Source organism: Chelon labrosus (genome assembly GCF_963514085.1).
Source record: "Chelon labrosus genome assembly, chromosome: 6".
Lineage (NCBI taxonomy): Eukaryota > Metazoa > Chordata > Actinopteri > Mugiliformes > Mugilidae > Chelon > Chelon labrosus.
Genome location: NC_140342.1, coordinates 29006646 through 29022015, shown reverse-complemented (window position 1 = coordinate 29022015; position 15370 = coordinate 29006646). Strand labels below are relative to the sequence as shown.

At 41.5% G+C, this 15370-nt stretch overlaps 2 protein-coding genes across 2 annotated transcripts; one reads left to right on the top strand and one right to left on the bottom strand.

Annotated features, from left to right (window-relative positions):
• The first annotated feature begins 5639 nt into the window (after positions 1-5639).
• On the top strand, positions 5640-9615 carry LOC311489739 (uncharacterized protein). Its single transcript, XM_084546964.1, has 4 exons — positions 5640-5778; positions 7604-7915; positions 8048-8122; positions 8251-9615. The coding sequence occupies exons 2-4, from the start codon at positions 7702-7704 to the stop codon at positions 8397-8399; spliced, it is 438 nt and encodes a 145-aa protein (XP_084403090.1). The 5' UTR covers positions 5640-5778; positions 7604-7701; the 3' UTR covers positions 8400-9615.
• Positions 9616-10426: 811 nt separating this feature from the next.
• Positions 10427-12855, bottom strand: LOC311488951 (immunoglobulin lambda-1 light chain-like; the record flags this gene model as incomplete). The annotated part of the gene is made up of 4 exons (XM_084545820.1): positions 10427-10970; positions 11103-11414; positions 12525-12574; positions 12845-12855. The coding sequence occupies 4 exons, from the start codon at positions 12853-12855 to the stop codon at positions 10840-10842; spliced, it is 504 nt and encodes a 167-aa protein (XP_084401946.1). The 3' UTR covers positions 10427-10839.
• Between the last annotated feature and the right edge of the window lie 2515 nt (positions 12856-15370).

The window sequence follows — 15370 nt, the reverse complement described above, 5'->3', positions numbered from 1 at the left end:
AACGGCTACAAAAATATCTGTATCCACAGTAAAACAAGTCCAACATCCACATGACCAGAAAGAAGACACTGCTACACAACACCCAGAAAAATGTCACTGATAGATTTTTACAGAGCAGTGTTTCATGTGTACAGGACACCAAGGTTTTCCAGCAGAAATATAAAGTGTCTTATTCCTGTTAGCATCATCATCCACTCCAACAGCTCCATCTCCAAACACAGAACACTGACAGTCCTGTTTGTTCCCGCTCTAACACTGAATGGAGGATTCAGACTGGCTGGAGTGAAGCAGTGTGCTGTTTGAACCAGCAGAGGGCGGCAGAGGGACTGTTTGATTCTCTCCAGTAGAACATGGAGACAGCAGATTGGATTGAAGGAAACATTCATGTGATTGACATGACAGTGTTGACAGCAGCCAGAAGTGCAAAGATTAAAAGGAAAGAAAGTGTCCAAGTACAGTAAGTGATACTGATCATATCTGCTGAATATCATGAAAGTAGAGATAGAGAGAGATCCAGTCTGAAAAGAAGGAGGAATGAAATGATTCATGGATGAGGAGATTTTCATTTTCATTGATCAAACTCATCATTGGAGTTTTTCTTTGAATGCTAAAGCTGCAGATGTGAACAGCTCCAGTGGTAATGAACAAGCAGCTGACACCATCATGACTCTGTTTGTCCAGAACTTGGTGGATGTTCTGCGTCCAGAGCTCCCAGCTGTTTTTCTCAACCATTGTGTGTCATTTGTGTCTGGATGCCTTTGTACTTCCAGTGACTCACCACAGGATGACGCTGCTTCTCTTTGCTTCTTCATTTCAAAATGATCAGAGCTGATCAAACATGTCAGAGCAGGAAATCTCTTCTAACTGAGCAAAATCTCTCAGAGTCACTGAGCTTTGATTCTACTTTTAGGAGTTGAAGTCAAACATTTGATCTTCTGCTTTCACTTGTCAAATTCCTCCTGTATGTCCTGAGAGATATTAAAGCTGCACAGTAATATTCCATATTCCACAGTAAAGCTGCTCTGTCAAGGAGTTTGAATGCTTTCATCTCTTTAAATGTCAAATAGTTAGAGTTCAATCAGAGTTGAGGAGCTGTGTGGATTTGTAGTTTAGTATTTTCATCTCAGCTCTTCAACAACAGATAACAGTCTGTGTTACTAAATTCACCACCAACCTGAATGTGTTTGTGGGAACATGAATGTTTTTTAGTCTGTCTGCATCATGTGAGCCAGATTTTTTTCATCTGCTGTCAGATTGAAATCAAGACCATGAAAGCACACAGCAGCTTCATCTGAGCTGTCAATCAGCAGCAGCAGTCTCATCTGTGGGCTGCAGGGGCTGATGGGAGCTTTGAGGACCTGCTAGAAACCACGTGGCCTCGTCTGATCTCACAGCTCGTCCTTGTTGGGCCTCAGCTGCATCAGAGCTCCACTTCTCCCCAGGTTCACCAGAGGATACACCACTGCACAAAATGCTTTTCCTCCCAGCTGCTGCTCTGTGCTGTCTGTGTTCAGGTGAGTGTTTCCAACAAACTCCACCTTTAACAAACACTGTCTCACTAACCTTCATCTATCTGTCTGTGTCTCTACAGCGCTGGTTGCCATGGCAGCAGATCTGACCCAGGACCAGTTGACATTGACCAGGAGAGTTGGTCAAACAGTCTCCTTCAGATGTGGAACTGAACAGTGTGATTATGAATGGATATTCTGGTACCAGAAGAAAGAAACAGAAACATTCAGTTGGACTCTTTATATTAATAGAAATACTAGTGAAGTGAAGTTAAATTCCAATCATCCTCAGAAAGATGATTTCTCAGTTGTGTATAATCAGAACGTTTGTGAGTTGGAGATAGAGAAAGTTCAAGTCAATCATTCAGCCACCTACTACTGCTACTGTTTTAAGAGAGCTGCCCACAGTGAGAAATGATGCGAGCAGCCTGAACAAAAACCAACAGATGAACAGATGTCAAACAGTGTTTGTGACAGGAAGAGAGCAGTAAACCACAGCCCAGGTTCACATATTTCACCTCCATCTCAGACAGAGTCCCAAACATACTGAGCTGAGGGAGATTCTTCTTTCCTGCTCTCACTATTTCTTTGACATCAGATTTATTGATGTTGTTAGCAGATATTTCAACAGTTAGAAAAAAGATGAAAACAAGACAGAGAAGAACAAAGAGCAGAAATACAAAGTCAATCAAAAGAATTCAATCAAAGAGCAAAAGAACACAAAGAGATCTTCAAGGTACAGGTCCTCTCAGAAAAGTTGGACTCCAATGTTGAAGGCAGGCTGGGAACAATCAGTCCAGGAGAGAGCAGACCAGTGCAGGAGAAGAGTCAGCTTGGCTCTGCTAGAGTTTAGGTGTTAGGTGCTCTTGGCCTGAAAGAGTAGGGCCTCCATTCCACCATGCATCAGATTTATTTTCTACCATCATCATCATCATCATCATCACATTGATCTTCATCAAATACAATCATCACATACTCAGTAAATCACTTTCACTCTCATCTTCTATCACCTTTCTCTCTATCTGTCCTGAGGATGTCTTCTTACTGTCCACAGAGTCCCTCTGATCCAGATCTGTCCTCAGCCTCGTTCACCATCAGTCCTCTGCTGTCTTCGGTCCACCCTGGTTATTCCAGACTCTTGGACAGTCTCTAACTCAGTGCTGATTGCTGACATAAACCTGTTTAATGGATTTATTTGACCCATTCATTATCAGATACTTTATTTTTCCCTACAGGATCATTCATTTATAGCTTTTCCACATGCATCCCATTCACAGTCAGTCAGTCAAATAATTAAACAAGTAACCCGAGGAAGCAATAAGTGCATGGACACACAATAATCAATCACAAAATCAGTGCTCGTTAAGATCAACAAAATCAGTAGTAAATGTGATCTGGTCGGCTGATTATTGTCGCTCAGCTGCTCAGCCCCCAACTCTGGAACACTTAAAAAATTCGGACTCTGTCATCACCTTCATATCTCAGCTTAAAATTTATTTATTCAGACAGGCCTCCTCTGGTCCATAGTCTGACTGCTATTATATCTATTATACACTACTATATGTTCTATATATATGTATCTGTTTATTTTAATTTTGTTTTATTTTAACAATTGTGTACAGTGAACTTGAGTGTCCTGAAAGGCGCCTATAAATAAAATGTATTATTATTATTATTATCATAGATTTTACTCTCTGTCTGACTTGTTCCTCCCAGATCGTTCCAAATTCTTCTACTTAGTGTCAGTCATTTTTTTCTCCCTCACAGAGAACCCGTTGAACCAGCAGAGAAAGGAAAAGGTTAAAAGGCTTTCAATGACAGACTGATAGAAGTTACATAGAATAGTATCACAGACATTAAAAGAACATCGTTTCCTCATTAGATGAGTTCTTTGTTGACCCTGTTTGACAATAAGCTCAGTGTTTAGCTTAAATAGGTGCAAGGTGGTTGATTAAAGTATGAGGCTGCATCTTATTGAAAGCAGAAGTAAAATCAGACTTCAAATAAAATCCTTGAATGGGACTTTGGTTTCTCCAGATGTTTATACACTTGGTCTAAAATGAGGAGTTCTGCATCACTGACCCTCTTACCAGCTTGGTAGGTAAACTGTAAGGGCTCTAATATGTCATCTATCAGAAAGACTATCTTATCTTTGATGACCTTTTCAATAATCTTCATAAGAAGGGATGTTAGTGCAACTGGTCTGATGTCCCTCAGCTTCCTGGTATGTTTGCATTTAGCTGTGGTGGAGGTTTTCCAGATTGTTGGTATCTGGCATCATTCAGCACACGTTTGAAACAGTTTAGAGAAAACCTCATGAGCTGTTCAGCACAGTGACGCAATGTGTGTCCACGGATAGCATCCAGACCTGCACATTTAACTCTTTTAAAGAAACTTTCCTGTGACATCAAGACATCATTCTGAGGTGCCATTAGAGTTTTAAAAGTCAGCTATCTGAAAGAGAGACAGAAAGAGTTCTCTGGCGTCTGGCAGGTCTGACTCATCTGTCCCATTTAAGTTGATAAATCAGTTTCCGTCAATAACACACTGATCCATTTGTGTCATTGCTTTTAGACCTCACCAGGCTGCCTGAAGATGAAGCTAATGTAGGAAAAACATGAAAATGTAAAATAACAAAATATCATGTACTCAATAAATACATAATAACAGATATTTAAATGTTTAATCTCAAGTCAACAATGAATATGAATATACATTATTAATCATTTATATTATATTAATTAATCTTGTTGATAGCAACCATTTTGATAATAAAATAAATATATTCTTGTCAATTTCCTGCACCTGTCTTAGACGTCCATATGACCTCCAAGAAACTTCTCGTCTGATCAAATGTTGACGTCCAAGTGGGGTCATGGTTAGACGTCCAGATAGTGGACCTAGTTTACATGTCATGTAGATGTTCAGAATTGGTCTTGGACCGACGGACACAATATAAACATGAGCTGCACGTCAATCAGACATCTCATGTTTAGTGGGACGTATTGTTCAGAGGTTCTTAAAGTCCTGTCCAGCTTGCAGTGATTAAAATCACCTGAACAGCTGTGGCCCGTGGGTGGATGTAAACAACTGTAAAAATAACAGCTGGTGAAACTCAGGTAAATAATATGGATGAGAGAAATAGTTAATAGTTCTATGTCGGGGGTGACTCTCACTTGTTACAGATGGACTGCAGGTTAGAAAGAAGTACTGGTAGTAACGATCATCAAGGCTTGTGTATTTGAGCTTCCACCCTGTCTCCTTATTTTCCTACTGTTCAGTTTTTTTCCTCCTCTGCAAAGTTCTGGTTTTATAAAGTGCAGCATCACGTTATGTGCAAACATGATGAACAAGTACTAATATGTTTAAATGAGAGGTTGAGAAAATCACAGTTCAAATTCTTCTAATTATGATTGTTATTATTTTTGTATTTATACTGTAATAGTCCAAAATTATGTGAATATTCATGTCCATTGCATAGTTTTGGTGAAATAACGGCTTCATGCCTCATTGCCTGAGGCACGAAGACTTTGGCCTTAACAAGAGACACATACAGAAACAAAAAGAAGCCCACATACTGTTTCCCCACCGCACGCTGTCCCAAGCTGCAGAAACTAATTTCAGGGAGGTCAACATCTCTTTCTATGGCTCTGGTTCTAACTAGCTCAACAAATTTGAGTGAGTTGCGGGAGATTTTTAAATTACTCATGGGTATGCAGGAGACGCTTTTCAAAAGCAGGAGACCTCCAGGAGACTTGGGATGTCTGGACCAGTGGTAATAACTTGTGTGAGGTGTAGGCAGAGTGAGATGAAACACAGGATGGTCATTGTTGACTTCACTGAGTAAGTCATCTTCCTAGAATACACCGTGCACACAAACGAAAAGGGGCAGGTGCTCCACCACCCCACCTCCTAACCACACACACAAGTCCCAGGTGTGTAGAAAGGCTGATGTCAATCCATCATCCATCCTTTAGTCCAGATCCAGTCCATGAGGACTAAAGTAGTGGACTGAGCAACCACTGACATTAACATCAGAGCCATGCTGCTAGTGTGGCTAAAAGAAAAGAGAAGAAGAGACAGTCATGTTGATGTGAACATTAGACAAACACATCATGGAGCTGAAATATGATCCTGCTTCCTCATTGGACTCCTTCACCTCAGCTGACTCTCTCAACAGCACACAGGTTTTTGTATTAGTCTTTTTCACTGTGTGACAGAGACAAAGGCTACCCCATCTATGGCTCTGGAACTAAACTGTATGTAACAGGTAAGAAGAAACATTTCTTTTCCTTCAGTTGTTTTATTGTAGAAGCTGAAAATGTGTTTAAAGTCAGTTTGTGCTGCTTCAGTCTTTCCATGTTAGTTTTTTCCTCATTAGTAGAGAATTCATCCTGCAGCCATTGTTCCATAAGAAAAGCTCAATCATTTCTGAAAACATGTTGAAATCTGACTGAACAACTAAAGTTCTTCTTTATTTCTGTAAATATTAGTGACGTTCCAAACATTTAGGATTTGATCATCTCAGTAATTCTGTGACATGTGTTGTTGAAAACAAGATGATATTTGATGTTCAACTATTTCAGATTGTTTTGAAGTGCCTATCGATTGGATTGGATCATTTCTGAAAGTTAGAACCTTGTCAGATCTAATGGCTGTCAGTTCTTTTTATCTGATGGTAAATGTGTCTTTAATTGATAATGGATTCATAGAAAAAGAAAAAAACACAAAGTCAATGTGATATTAGAAGAAATAGAATTGACTCCTACAATGTTTTATTACTATCATCAGCAGAAAGTATTTCAACATTTGAACATGACTGACACAAACTTGTATATTGATGTGTTTTATTAGTGATTAAAGTCTGTGCTCTTAAATGTGGAATATTCAATACATATTGGAATCAGTCAAATGACAAATGAACAAGTGAAAAACACAATTCAGGGATTTGGAAATGATTTCCATATTTGATTAGATAGAAAATATTACAAAGACAGAAATCTAGATTTTCTTTTTCCTTTTAAAGGAATAGTTGCTTCTTTTCATTTCATGTCACAGCTAATTAGGTTCATTATTAATAAATGGTGGTGATGGAGGTGAGAGGGTTCACCACTCTGTCAACGTGAAGCTGGAAAGAATTAGTGGATTTTATGGTCTACAGTCCATAATATCCTAAAATGAAAAGCAGTGTTGAATGATGGTGATCTTCAGGCTCTGCAGGCTGCTCTTCATTAACGTGCACATTTGTGAAGGCACCATTAATGCTGAAGCAAATGTTCAGGTTCTGGAGCAACAAATGCTGCTATCCAGATGACGTCTTATTCTGGAAGGCCTTTCTTCTTTCACCAAGACAAGGTCAAAGTGCATTCTGCACGTTTTCCAACAGCAAGGCTCCGTAGTAAAAGAGTGTGAAGTGACCTGAAAACAGTTGGTGCATTATGATCAAAAAACAACAAGAACAACTAAGGAGGCCCTGAAAAATCAAATCTGATATCAAGTCATCATGGAAAATATTTCTCTTTCTAAACTACAGCAGCAGTGAGTTGATCAAAGAAGATGTGATGAAAAACAGTCCACATGTTTCTGTCCCAACTTCTTTGAAACGTAGAAAATAATGTCTTTCCATTAAATGTTGACTTGAAATTATTGGTTTCTGTTGGGATTTATATTTTAGAGAGCGTCAAATACTTTTAGGAAATGAAGTTCCATTGTAATGTATGCTGAATATGTGCAGCCGTCAGCCGTAACATTATGACCACTGAGTCAGAGCATCTCCACAACTGCAGCTCTTGTGGGGTGTTCCTGGTCTGTAGTGGTCAGTATCTATCAAAAGTGGTCCAAGGAAGGAGAAGAACCAGAGACAGGCTCATGGACGGCCAAGGATCATTGAGAAGGCTGGCCCGTGTGGTCCCATCCAACAGACCAGCTACTGTAGCTCAGACTGCTGAAAAAGTTGATGCTGGTTGAACTTTGTTCTGTATTGATGAGTAGTTTAGTGATCAGAGTCCATGTAGTTTCCAGGATCAGACTGAATCCAGAGCAGTGCTGGAAGCTGCTGTTGACTGTGTGAATGTGTGTGTGCTGTCAAACTTCAGATGAGCAGGTAGTGAAGCCCGTGGTGAGCGTGTACCCAGCAGCAGCATCCAGAGCCCACCTGGAGGGGAAGAGCTCCCTGCTGTGTCTGGCCTCAGCCATGTTTCCTCCTCTGGTCCAGTTCTCCTGGAAAAGACAGAAGAAGAACGGCCCTCTGGAGGAGCTGACCCCTGCTGAGGGAGAGCAGCTGGAGCTCAGAGAGTCGGGACGCAGCGCCTCCATCATGCTGCTGCAAGGGGACGATATGTACAAGTACAGATACCGCTGCTCCGTCAAGCACGAGGGGGGCACGGTGGAGGCCCAGACTCTACAAGGTAACCAAGGCTTGGTGACTGTGTTCAGCAGTGATTCAGCTTCATGTGGAGACGCTGTCAAAGAGAGCAGAGGAGCAGAGGACTGACATTTCTCACTGCAGCTCCAAACATTTGACTCCTTTTCTGTTTCAGAGCTTCCAGCTCCAGCAGCCTCCTGTCCTCCAGAGAGAGAGCCAGCAGACCTGCCAGCTCTGCAGCAAGATCACTGTAAGATCACCTGCTGCCTCTCTGCATGGACAGCTCCAATGTCCAATGAGGACACTACAACAACTTTACAGGAATAATCTGACACTTGCACTAATTCATATCTGTCTGTCTGTCTGTCTGTCTGTCAGTGTCCTTCCAGTCTCAGTGCAGGGTGAAGCTGCTCTGTCTGCTGTACACAGTGCTGATAGTGAAGAGTCTGGTGTACTGCTGTGGACTCTCTCTGCTGATGAGCCTCAGAAACAAGGGACCGTCCACCAACTCCACACATGCTGACTGACTGCTTTCTGCTGCTCTTTTCTCTCCATCAGATCTCATCAGTTCATCTCATTCATCACTTTGATCAGTATTCACAAATCTTGTTGTAATGTGCTTCTTTGTAATCTGTATCTTTTCATTCACGTCTTGATTGTCATCCTGGAAATAGAAACACATCTATTCACATACAAATCTGCTCTTATGACGTCTTCATTCTCTAGTAGTCTAGTTAATTTCCACTTTCAACTGTAACTTGTATAATAATCATCATCAGTTTCCAGCAGGCTGTTTCTTCTGCTCTTGTGTTTCTTTCTAATAAATGCAGACTCCACCAGGCTGCTCTTTTCTTTCACTGGAACACACTCAATAAACACAAGAAAGCCACACAATCCCAGAGTCTGGCTTTGACAAACTGCTTTTTATGTGTCTGAACAAAGCAAGTCAAATACTTGAACTTGTAGATTTTGGACGTCAGTAAATAAAGTAACAAGCTGCTTCCAGTTCCTGGATGTAACGTCTATGAACCCTGTGAATGAAGCACAGACTGCTGCACTGCTAAAATATGAAGCTGGAATGGAATTACCATGAGAAATGTGTCTCAGTGTGGTTAATGAGGTGAACTCATGAGAAATTACAAGTGATTGGGACGTTCAGACTTTTTGTTCCAATAATGAGACTTGAGGTGAACCAACATGGACGCCTGCTTCAGAACAACAGCATGACTTGTTTATCTCATGGCTTTGTGTCTCTGTCTCAGTGAGGCTTGTGTTCTGTTCTGATTCATGACAACACAACAACAGGAAGCATTATTGTTTCTGAGAGAAGATGAAAATCCTCTCATGGGATCAATTGAAAGACTTCTTCAAAGTTCTATTTATCAGAGAGGAGACATTTATGAGAGGATGGAAGATTTGAAACACACCACAATAAAAGAATTCCTTTCATTTAATGGCAACAAGCAGTTGACCTGAAAAGGACTGACTGGAATGTAGAATAATAAATGTAAATGTGTTTCTCTGTCAGATGAAGAACACAGGTGCTTCCTGGAAAGATTCTTTAACCAGAGCTGGTGGTTGAAACTGTCATTGTGTCATTAAAGTGAAAAGCCACAGCTAACGGTGTGGAGGCTGCAGAGCACAAACCCACACAGCCCGTCTGCTGCAGGAAGGAAGTCTGATTGGCTGTCAGCAGTTTGTTTTCTGTCCTAATAACCACTGAGAACAGATTCATATCTGCTGCTGAACACACTCATCACCTCCCCTCCCTTTCTCTTGTTTTCTGTAAACCTTTTTTCCTCTGAGCCCTCCACCCACACAGAGTTGAACTGAGTCCAACCACCCACCTGAAGCTCATGTCCTGGTAACATGTTGAGGGTATTTAGAGGTTTGGATGATTAAAGATGAAATCATCAAGAAGAGCATTCATTAAATGTTATTTTATTGATCAGACACCTCTGTGATTAATGACTGATTAGGATTTATCCACTAACAGGTCCAGTTAGAGGACCATCAACTTTCAGTGTTCAGCTCTCAAACACTTGAATTTCCACTGACACACTGACCTGCTGCTAATGAAACTATTTCATGACTGTTAATTAAACCCATCCTTCATTTGTTCAACATTCAAACCTCAGCACTGACTCATCAAACCGCTGGATGATAGTTTTTAACAGTCGTAGATTCAAATCAGCTCTGCTCTTTGTTCATCTGTGGAAACAACAGTGTCATCAGCGTAGAGTTTGACATCCACACCGACACATTTATATTAGAGAACTAATACACAAACTAAATGATCTGAAGACACAGAACTGAACCTGGTGGAACAACCACACCTGCTGGTTTAGATAGAAACACTAGATGTTAATGTTTACTAAAAATGGCTTAGGGACCATCATCAAATGACTTTAGGGTGTCAACGTAGCGAATCTTTAGACAAGAAGGAACACACAACAACATTATTATTCATAAAAATGTTGTATTTTAAAAAAAATAAAAGTTGCATTAAATGCTGAAATGTCTACAATTAAGAGATGATTTATTTTATGATTTATTTTACTGTAAAAAACAAGCAACACGTCATAAGAGCAGATTTGTATGTGAATATATGTGTTTCTATTTCCAGGATGACAATCAAGACGTGAATGAAAAGATACAGATTACAAAGAAGCACATTACAACAAGATTTGTGAATACTGATCAAAGTGATGAATGAGATGAACTGATGAGATCTGATGGAGAGAAAAGAGCAGCAGAAAGCAGTCAGTCAGCATGTGTGGAGTTGGTGGACGGTCCCTTGTTTCTGAGGCTCATCAGCAGAGAGAGTCCACAGCAGTACACCAGACTCTTCACTATCAGCACTGTGTACAGCAGACAGAGCAGCTTCACCCTGCACTGAGACTGGAAGGACACTGACAGACAGACAGACAGACAGACAGACAGATATGAATTAGTGCAAGTGTCAGATTAATCCTGTAAAGTTGTTCTAGTGTCCTCATTGGACATTGGAGCTGTCCATGCAGAGAGGCAGCAGGTGATCTCACAGTGATCTTGTGGCTCTCTCTCTGGAGGACAGGAGGCTGCTGGAGCTGGAAGCTCTGAAACAGAAAAGGAGTCAAATGTTTGGAGCTGCAGTGAGAAATGTCAGTCCTCTACTCCTCTGCTCTCTTTGACAGCATCTCCACATGAAGCTGAATCACTGCTGAACACAGTCACCAAGCCTTGGTTACCTTGTAGAGTCTGGGCCTCCACCGTGTCCCCCTCGTGCTTGACGGAGCAGCGGTATCTATACTTGTACATATCGTCCCCTTGCAGCAGCATGATGGAGGCGCTGCGTCCCGACTCTCTGAGCTCCAGCTGCTCTCCCTCAGCAGGGGTCAGCTCCTCCAGAGGGCCGTTCTTCTTCTGTCTTTTCCAGGAGAACTGGACCAGAGGAGGAAACATGGCTGAGGCCAGACACAGCAGGGAGCTCTTCCCCTCCAGGTGGGCTCTGGATGCTGCTGCTGGGTACACGCTCACCACGGGCTTCACTACCTGCTCATCTGAAGTTTGACAGCAGACACACATTCACACAGTCAACAGCAGCTTCCAGCACTGCTCTGGATTCAGTCTGATCCTGGAAACTACATGGACTCTGATCACTAAACTACTCATCAATACAGAACAAAGTTCAACCAGCATCAACTTTTTCAGCAGTCTGAGCTACAGTAGCTGGTCTGTTGGATGGGACCACACGGGCCAGCCTTCTCAATGATCCTTGGCCGTCCATGAGCCTGTCTCTGGTTCTTCTCCTTCCTTGGACCACTTTTGATAGATGGATAGGTGAACCCTCTCACCTCCATCACCACCATTGATTAATAATCAACCTAATTAGCTGTGACATGAAATTAAAAGAAGCAACTATTCCTTTAAAAGGAAAAAGAAAATCTAGATTTCTGTCTTTGTAATATTTTCTATCAAATCAAATATGGAAATCATTTCCAAATCCCTGAATTGTGTTTTTCACTTGTTCATTTGTCATTTGACTGATTCCAATATGTATTGAATATTCCACATTTAAGAGCATCACTAATAAAACACATCAATATACAAGTTTGTGTCAGTCATGTTCAAATGTTGAAATACTTTCTGCTGATGATAGTAATAAAACATTGTAGGAGTCAATTCTATTTCTTCTAATATCACATTGACTTTGTGTTTTTTTCTTTTACTATGAATCCATTATCAATTAAAGACACATTTACCATCAGATCAAAAGAACTGACAGCCATTAGATCTGACAAGGTTCTAACTTTCAGAAATGATCCAATACAATGGATAGACACTTCAAAACAATCTGAAATAGTTGAACATCAAATATCATCTTGTTTTCAACAACACATGTCACAGAATTACTGAGATGATCAAATCCTAAATGTTTGGAACGTCACTAATATTTACAGAAATAAAGAAGAACTTTAGTTGTTCAGTCAGATTTCAACATGTTTTCAGAAATGATTGAGCTTTTCTTATGGAACAATGGCTGCAGGATGAATTCTCTACTAATGAGGAAAAAACTAACATGGAAAGGCTGAAGCAGCACAAACTGACTTTAAACACATTTTCAGCTTCTACAATAAAACAACTGAAGGAAAAGAAATGTTTCTTCTTACCTGTTACATACAGTTTAGTTCCAGAGCCATAGACATGGTAGCCGTTGCCGCTGTCACACAGTGAAAAAGACTAATACAAAAACCTGTGTGCTGTTGAGAGAGTCAGCTGAGGTGAAGGAGTCCAATAAGGAAGTAGGATCATATTTCAGCTCCATGATGTGTGTTTTCTAACTGCTTTTCCTGTGAAGGTCAAATTTCACAGGACAAGCTGGAGCCTATCCCAGCTGTCATTGGTCTAGAGGGGGGGTCCACCCTGGACAGGTCTCTATCATAGGGCTAACACAGAGAGACAGACAACCATTGACATTCACATTTACGACCATCCCGTCATCCTGTCTACAGCTCCTTTGTTGAGACTCGTTGATTTCCAACAACGCTGTCTCTCTGTAACCGTGTCTAGGACAGGACCTACTGTATATGACTGAATGTAACTTCAGTGTTGGCAGTTGATTCTGTAATTGCTATAGAGGATGTGTTGACTCCTTGTTGGAAGCAAAACTTTAGAACGAGACTCCAGTGACGCTGTCATTCTTGATAAAAGAGTTTCCTAAAAGCTGTGTGTGTGTGTGTGTGTGTGTGTGTGTGTGGTGGTGGGGGGAGGGGGGGGGGGGGGGGGGGGGGCTCTACAAAGGACAGACTGGAGTGCATGCACATGAGAGCCAATGTGTATAAATCTGTAAGCAAAAGTTTTTCACGTGTCTTTGAAGAGGTGTTGAGTAAAATCTTGGCTTTAGAAATGGTCATGCAGCCTTTATCTGGCAGTGAGCTGCAGGACTCATCTGAAGAAGACACAAGCTTTGACTGGAGTCCTCTGACCCTTAGTCTGAAAGTAGAAAGGACACGGTGGATCCTGTCCATCCTAGCAGGGAGTGGACAGTGAAGAACAGACAAGTCTGGTCTCCACCTCATGCTGAGATGCTGCGCTACATTCAGACACCCACCAGCATGATGTCAGGGACCACAAGATAGGCCACAAGATCATGTCTGAATGTAGTGCAACGTCTCAGCACTGAATCTGGTGGAACACAGGCCATGATTTTACTCAACTCCTCTTCAAAGAAAACATCCCTCAAAAGAAGATGCTCTTTAACAACCCTGGAATGATCAGTTCATGCTACAGATTTATACACACTGTCTCTCTCACACATGCACCCATATACACACACAATTTACAATAGAAAAATGGTCTGATCAAATACAGTAAACATGTCGAATATTACTTTTTTTTCTTCTAAATGAAATGCTAACATTTCAGAATGCATGGTTTTATACTGTACCATGAAGGTGTCCATAGTGAGTATTTGGAACTACATAAAAAATACTGATGCAATCAGTTCAGCTTTATTACTGATCTTTGATATCCAATTCTCTAATCGCCACCAAAGCCCCGCCCCCCCCCCCCCATTTATTTTATGATAAATAATTCAGTTTTTGTGGTTTTCTGTAAAAAACTATTAATAATTCATATAATCAGACTGAGATTTAGAGAGTCATGAAAACTATTGGAAATTTGGTAGTTTTGGAGCAGTTTGAAGTCAGATGTTTTTCTTCAGTCTCTGGAACAGACAGTTAGCTATCCATCAAGACATTTCTCTGAAACTCAGTAAGTCAGGAAGGTGTGAATGCTCTGGACATGCTTTCTATGGAGAGGGAACTCGTCAGGAACGTGTCTGATCTCAATGAGAAACTCATCATCTGTTGTAATGTTGTAGCCTAAAGCTACTGAGCATTGCTAATGTGTGTTAATGCTGTGAAGCTAAGCTAATGCTAAATGAACTGAGAATGAGTTTGTTTCACCATGTGGAGACTTTTCAATAGGAGAAGTAACTAAGAGACGTTTGTGTTTAATGGTCAAGGACAGGACCAGGACACACATCTTGGACTTTCTCCTTGTGGGCTCCTAGAAGACCAGGTTCCTCCCACTAACTCTAGAGTCAATGTTTCCTGGAGTTGACATCCATTGGGTCTCTCCTCATCTTTCTGTCACCTGTTCCCTCAGCATGCTAAACTGAATGGACAGGGAGAGTGTGAGGACTAAACAACTGCATCATTTGATTTTTCTGCTTGATCAGTGAAGTGGTCACTAAGTTTCAGACTCTCACAAGCATCGACTCAGACCTGCACCGTTTGATTTGAATGGACATTCCTTTATACTTTGGTAAATCTGCTGGAAGGTGTTAAACAACAAACTTCATCTTCATCTGGAACATTTGTCTGAAATCATTCATTCAATTCAACTTTGACTCTGACTGCTGGCCACTACCACCTTAAGACCTGATATGGTGCTCTGGTCTCCTTCTCTAAAGAAGGTTTACATCATCGAGCTGACTGTACCCTGGGAGGATTCCGTGGAGGAGGCCTACGAGCGAAAACATCTGCGTTTTGCCGAGTTAGCTGCTGAAACAAAGCAACAGGGCTGGAACACTGAAGTCCGCCTAGTGGAGGTTGGGTGCAGAGGGTTTGTAGCAACATCTGCCACCAAACTGCTGAGAGAACTGGGAGTCCACGGGCAGAGTCGGCACAGTGCCATCAGGAATGCATCAGAGGCTGCAGAGAGAAGCAGCCAGTGGCTCTGGATGAAACGAAAGGACCCCTGCTGGGCCTCCAATAGCAGGCCAAGGTTTGTGGTCAGGCTTGACTCAGTTTGTGGTCAGGCTTGACTCAGGGACACATGACATCCCTGCCATGCATAGTCCCATAACACATCCGCAACATTACAACAAGGCGACTTTCATGAACAATTGGGCATGGGATGCAGGCTCAGGACTGATCACCCTGTAGCTGGCCGCCTCTGATGAGGGTGTATAGTGTGAAAGGCTGAAACACCCTGTGAACTGATGATGTAC